Source organism: Blennius ocellaris (genome assembly GCF_963422515.1).
Source record: "Blennius ocellaris genome assembly, chromosome: 3".
Classification (NCBI taxonomy): Eukaryota; Metazoa; Chordata; class Actinopteri; order Blenniiformes; family Blenniidae; genus Blennius; species Blennius ocellaris.
Window position 1 is genome coordinate 14,664,557 of NC_137652.1, and position 6,968 is coordinate 14,671,524.

The following is a 6,968-nucleotide window of genomic DNA, read 5'->3' on the forward strand; positions in this document are numbered from 1 at the left end:
TCGCGACAGTGAAGCCTATAACAACACTGATGTGACGTGGGAAACGAGACACTGCTGCCACACAAGGCATGTTGCCATGTTTTTACCATTTTCTGTTCTGTATCGAGAAGCGATGAGGAATAAGTGCCACTTTGCTTTGCATTTTACTTTGTTAGTTAAGTTTGTAAAAAAAAATAAAATCAAAATTTGTTTTTCAGACTCAAGTCCCATTTAATCCTGATTGTCCAAACGTTTATATCTGCTCCCAGAACCAACATAATTTTAAGCAATTGCCTCAAAGAGCAGAGTGCTGTTGTTATTTTGCAATTTTGACAATTTTAATTTACAGATAAAAGTATAACGGGCACAAAATATGTATTTAAAGCTATGTAGTGTTTGAGGAGCTTCCGGATTGGCGCAGGCAGTTCGAGGCACATGCAGTCTTTGTTTAACAAAGACTGCATGTGTAGAAATGCATGCATGTGTGTAGAAAACATGCATTGCCTAACTTTGAGGTGGTTGGCATTAAGAAAAATTAAGAACTTCACCTTGTATCATAAGATAAATGTTTTTTCAAGCTGCATTAAATCATTTTAATAATTGAGGGTTTGACCTTTAGATGATAACAGGCGACCAGCAAACATTTTGTGGTCATTTTTAAAAAATTTTTTTGACAACAATGGTAACAGTGCCGATAGGAGTGAGTAAAAGCACCCAAGGGACAGTTGAGAAATACTGTGTTTTTCCATGCTTTATCCGTCCTTGGAAACACAAGCTATACACATACACATGGTATTCTCTCTGGAGAGTCACCAGACCACTACATCACCCCTCCAGCATCTGAGCAAGCTAATGCTGTTGGGTTCTCCAAGAGCTGGAGGAGTGTTAACTGTGTGTCGGCCATCTGTGTTTAAATATTTCCGGGCGAGTGGCAGAGGGAGGTGTGTGGAGGTATATACGTGTGTCTGTGTCACAGATTTTATGCAGCGTAGTCATCGGGGAACAAAGTGCGAGAGGCCACTTTATATCCAAGTCAAGCATGTAAAACCTCCACCAACCAACACCTACAGGGTATATATTCACCGACACACAGGTAAAACGGTCCCTGGATAATAGTCTTGTGTGCTTCAGAAAGAAAATGCATGTGCTAAAGTGTAGACGTGTTTCATTACGAGGATTATGGAGTATATAAAAAGTAATAATCTATATGCTGTTGAGTTGACTCTCTGTGCTTGCTATAAAGTTTTAAAAAAAAAGTAGACAGAGGGCTCCATTTACTTTTTTATGACCATCCACAGGGAAGGAACCTCTGCAGCCACATCCAGATGAGGGGTTGAGGACACGTTTTAAAACCTACATGAAATGTGGCTTCTCCCAAAGCACAGTTCATTGTGAGATACAGCAAGAACGATAAGTGAATAAAAACAACAGATACCTGCGCTCATTGCTCATTTTTAGGGTTTCCAGAGTTCCTAAATCACATCTCAGACGTCAACACAAGGCCACTCAATGAAAACACTTATGTGTTATAGAAGTTTCAGTTGTGTGTGTGTGTGTGTGTGTGTGTGTGTGTGTGTGTGTGTGTGTGTGTGTGTGTGTGTGTGTGTGTTTTTAAAGATAACTTGCCTTCCACAGGGAGCTGGACATTGAGAAAGAGTTCTGGATCTCTTCACCTGCCTCCAGCCAAAACAACAGTCCACTGTCTTCCCACACGATGCGCTCAGTCATTCAGCTTCCATCAGATTTCTTATCAGAATTTCATCTTGCACTGCAATCCACAAAAACATGGCCAGGCATGAATTGAGTCTTCTGCTGCATTACACTGTGTGATGTGGTGCTTTCACTGAGGAAGCAATTTTCTTTTAATTATTCTTCAGAATTAACGGGCCTGTTTTCATAACCAGAAACACATCTCGGACATGTTTGGACGGGCCAAAGATATAAATGATAAAGAAAACAAAAAACAAACAGCCCTTACAGGATTAGTTGTGCTGAGACTTCAATAAGTTCTTTAATTATGCCTTTAAAGGTTGGAGGTTATATAAACGGTATCCTGGTGGGAAACAATTAAGAGCAGTCATGAATTAGATTATGAGACATTGGATCTACGAACACAGACTTGTGAAAAGCTCCCTCTCTTGTCCTATAAAGACGCAAAACAACCTGACTCACAGAGCGATCACTGCAAATTAATTTCTAAATTGATGTTTTAAAGTTGTTTTTAAATGCTTTGGATTTTGTGCATCTTCGTACTTTGCATTTGTGCTGTTTCGGTGTGTGACTAATCTTAGTGGTAGGTTTGAATTTTTTTTCTATTTTTTGTGTCTGTTTGCCTGTTGTTTTTTTTCACTGTTTCAATTTGTTGCTACTTCAGCTAATCTTGCATTTCTGTTAGTGTTGTTTAAAGCCCCACTTCACACCAGAGGTTCTCATTTCTCTCTGAACCAGAGGCAGTTTAGTGATAATAATAACAACGCAAAAAACATTTGATGAATAGGGTTAACCCTAACCCACAGTAAGATAATAATTGTTAAAAATGTATATAAAGAACCTACAATTTTATCTAATCTCAAATACACCTCTAGCCGTTCATTTTCTACGTCATTCTAATTAAGGGTTGTGGAGCACTGGAAAGGATAAAAAAAGAGTAAATGCAGGGTATAACTGGGACAAGTAGCCAGTCCATCATATGGAAATATACAATCGTATTCACATATTTACACTCATGCTTGGAGAGCATCTAAAATCCAATAGAGGCTTGTCCAACTCAAACTGGGATCTTAGGAATGGCCACATCTACAACTAGGAAAATAAAATGAACAATGTAATAACATCTTATTTTATAAAGAAATACAGGCCCTTTTTAAAAAAAAATCATAACGTCATAAAACAAACATTTACATTGCACTCCTCGCACGGTCCAAACAGCATTAAAGTGTGTTCAATTTGAAGTTGAAGAGAGAGATGTAATTTTGTCTTATTTCAATATGTGAACTCCCAGCCTTATTAGCGATTTCAACCAACATGGATGACAAAATACAGGGAAGATGCAATCCATTTGTAAATTGATGAGGGATTTTCAAGCAAAACTGACAACAATAAAAAACCACAACACTGAAGTCAAAAGGAGGTAAATTAGAGTCGATGAGGAGACTTGAAAAGAAAATGTGCTACTTGAATGTGCTTTATCTGACAGAGACCAATGAATAACTGAATGGGTAGGTGAAGCAGATGAAGAACCGGCTACACATTCTGTCTTATTGAAATGTCAGAAGTTGTCACTTACAGAACAGAAACAGCAAGTGGATATATCAGAGGACTACTTTTTTATTGAAATTTCAGAGCCCTGTACATTTCACTTGAATAAACACAATAATCCATCCATCAGTCTTCTATTTTCACTGAAGTAGGTGCCAGCTAACTATGAACATACACAGAGAAACATCCACACAAACTCTAATTCATGCATAAAAGAAAATTGGGTTCACTAGTTAATCTCACATGCTTGTTTTGGGACTGTGGCAGAAAAGTGGAGTAAGAGGAGGGAATGGCAAGGAGAGCATACAAACTCCATACAGAAAGGTCAGGAAAAAAAACTACAACTGACAACATTCTGTAATATACTTTGGCGTGGGAGTACTAATAACTACACCAATACGTGAAATCCGTACTTCTACTGAGAAATGTAGTTAAATTGGTCATTAAATATAAAAAGCAAAGAATATATCTGGCTAAATTCCCTGCTTCTGGTAGTAATCACTGTGCGGTACTTAATATGACAATAATATTCAATGAAGGGTGGAAGGGTTGAGCTCAATTTGTTGTTTTGTGTGTGTTTTTTGTTCTATTGTTGATGTCTGTGATTTACAGCTGATATATAGCAGACTCTACAATGAAGAGTGTTCATCTTGGATGATGAAAAATCCCATCCTTTATGTAACATTTTATGCCGACATTGTCACAAAAGTTTAGGTGTTGATGGCATTACTTTTCCCATGTTTTCATCAATAAAGTGAAATTGCAGGGTCGTAAATAACCGCCTGTTGCCCTCTGAGTGAACATCAGAGCAACAGCGCCCTCTGCTGTCGGGATCAGCACACCACAGCACACCCTGTCTTTCTCTCCTATTGGCCGTTTCGTGTCATGTGACCACAATAGAGTCATGGCGGCCTCTGCTGCGGTCCGGTCGAGCATGGGGCTGACTTTGAGACTTTCTCGAGTTATACCGGACTGCAGTACGTGTCCTTTTTATAGATTAAAGAGCTGCGTGAACAGCACCGCTAGTCTACCAAGGAGAGGCTCCTTCGATAGCTTCCGGACGATAAGTCGACATTTGCAGACGAGTATGGGTGAGTGATGTTTGTTTGCTAACGCCTAGCTTCAATCGTTGGCTGGATCTTCATTCTGAAACTGTTTCACCACGAAACAGAGTCGAAAGTGTCAGTAGTCCATCATTTTAACGGAGTCGTCGTGAGAGCAGAGAGAAGAAAGTGGTCGGTAGTTGTTAAGAGTCCAAAGTTCGCTCAATAACACTTGTGTAACTTGGGATCAGCATCCACGGCTGTTGAGCAGCCCACTTGATCAGGTTATATCAGTCATCAGAATCACTGACCCGGCTTGATGTCTGTGTTTCTCTCAGGGCTCCACCACAGTGAGGAGGGGGGCTCCAATGCAGAGGATCCCCAGGATGTGTGAGTTTACTGCTGCCGTCACCTTCGATCGTTTCCACAGCTGTCAAGTGAAACGGTGCACATGTCGAAGTTGATTTCTACCGCCTTTACTCAGCAACTTGTGCTGTAGTTTTGTGGACGAAACGTTTATCCTTGACTTGCCGTGGCTGTCAATCATCCCACACCTGCGTCACCCCCAAGCCTGACATGAGATATGCCAGTATTTAAAGCTCTCACCGTTTACATAGACAAACAGAGGGTATAGTGATTAAGATCTAAGGCAGATTCTCTTTTTACTCGCCAACCTGCAGACATGTCTGCGACATGACCTTTGTGCTCTATAGAAATGGACCACATTGAGATTAACAGCCTGGAGTTTTAAATCTTGTTGCACATTTAAAAACATCCGAAGTGGGATTTTGACACCACGGCCAGACTCAGATTTACAACCATCTGTGGACACGGACTCATACAGATGCATGTTTTCAGAATCGAAGCATGATTAGTGTTGCGTGCCAGGGTGTTTATCATGAGAAACTGTTTGAAAGTTCACCATTCCACACTTTTAGACTGATTGTTTGGTAAATAAATCAACTACATCCCATGTTCTGTATAGTTGCTTACTTAATTTGCTGTACTGATGAGTTTAGGCCCCACTGAAGCACGAATTACTCCTTGTCTGTTTACCGTTTTAAATACATTGATTTAAATCTTTGATGTTTTTATTTACTTGTATATCTCACAATTGTAATTTACAGTTGCCGGTGGAATTGCTCTGTAACCCGTTTCACTGCTGTTATTTCTGTGCAGGGTTAATGTGGTGTATATTGATCGGTCTGGCCAGAGGATCCCAGTTAAAGCCAAAGTGGGAGACAACGTCCTGTATCTGGCTCACAAGCATGGAATTGAACTGGAGGGTGAGGTTTCATCCAATGCAAGTGAAATATACTATTGGGAATAATTATTTAACATTGGTATCTGATGTATTCAGGGGCCTGTGAGGCATCACTGGCCTGCTCAACATGTCACGTGTATGTGAGTGGTGGCCATTTCGACAAACTGCCAGAACCAGACGAGAGGTAAATTTGCTTCCGTTTATATAGCCATATTTTCCACAAATGATTATGACAAGGAAATTACAGAACATGCTGATCGACATCTGTGTTTCTCAGGGAGGATGACATGCTCGACATGGCGCCCATGCTGCAGGAAAACTCCCGACTGGGATGTCAGATTGTTCTCACTCCGGAGCTGGATGGCATTGAACTCACTCTGCCCAAAGTTACAAGGAACTTCTATGTCGACGGCCATGTTCCCAAACCTCACTGATAAGAGGAGCAATTGATGAATGAATGAGAGAGACCTAAAGAAAACAAAACGAGGCATCGCTGTGAGCTTCACACCTCGTGTGCTGGTTGAGCCAGGGGACGACCAGGAAGCGGCACAGCTAGGATAGAGTCCACAACAACTCACAAGACGTCTTGCTCAGTGGCACTTAAACAGTTAACTAATGACAAGACTTGACTGCAGACAAGATGCAACTGTCAGATACTATACTTGTGTCACGTGGCCAATACCTCTGGCCACTCGGACAAAAAGGAAAAGAACAAATAGGATGGCTTAACCGAGCATGTATTTATCTTTGTGGAGCATTCTCGGGCCACTTTTAAGATGCCGTTCAATATCACAAAGCTTTTGTTACAAGTTACACAAGATGGAGAAGCTTTTTGTTGTTGTTGTGAAGTCATTCTTTGTGCTATTGAATGGAACATTCCTTGTTACTGCTATTATACGCACAAACATCCCAAGATGTGTCAGTCATTTTAGTCCGTTCATTATCGTCATCCTAACTCACTTTGTTTGCAGAGCATTTACTTTTGTACCACGATCACATTTTACATGTTGCGGCTGTTAAGAAAATAATGCCATGATAGTAAGACAATGGACTTCTCTTCAGCACAGCCTAAACTAGACAGAAGTCATTTATCAGTGTAAAGTGTCTTTGCCTGAAGGTTTATACAAACCAAATCAGAATTAGGACTTAAAACCACACATTTACTACAAACATTTCAAAACACTTGAGGAAATTATTTTAAGATTAAGCCTATTTTAATCTCTGGTGGCTATGACTGATACTTGAACAGGTTATCTTGTTAAATTGTAAGATTCACACGATCATGGAGGGGAAGAAAACGTTTGTTTTGAGGCTTCTTGACTTCACATTACCATAACGAGGTCAAATCAACCCATTTTCAGCTTCTACTGTATCTGTCAGATCTGTGCCCAAATGTAAGTGAACTGTGGATTTTCTTGTCTTAA

The 6,968-nt window shown here is 40.2% G+C and overlaps 1 protein-coding gene across 1 annotated transcript; it reads left to right on the plus strand.

Moving 5' to 3' along the window:
- Positions 1 to 4,141: 4,141 nt before the first annotated feature.
- fdx2 (ferredoxin 2) lies at positions 4,142 to 6,968 on the plus strand (the record flags this gene model as incomplete). The annotated part of the gene is made up of 5 exons (XM_080520591.1): positions 4,142 to 4,328; positions 4,619 to 4,670; positions 5,460 to 5,566; positions 5,641 to 5,728; positions 5,822 to 6,968. The coding sequence occupies 5 exons, from the start codon at positions 4,142 to 4,144 to the stop codon at positions 5,976 to 5,978; spliced, it is 591 nt and encodes a 196-aa protein (XP_080376717.1). The 3' UTR covers positions 5,979 to 6,968.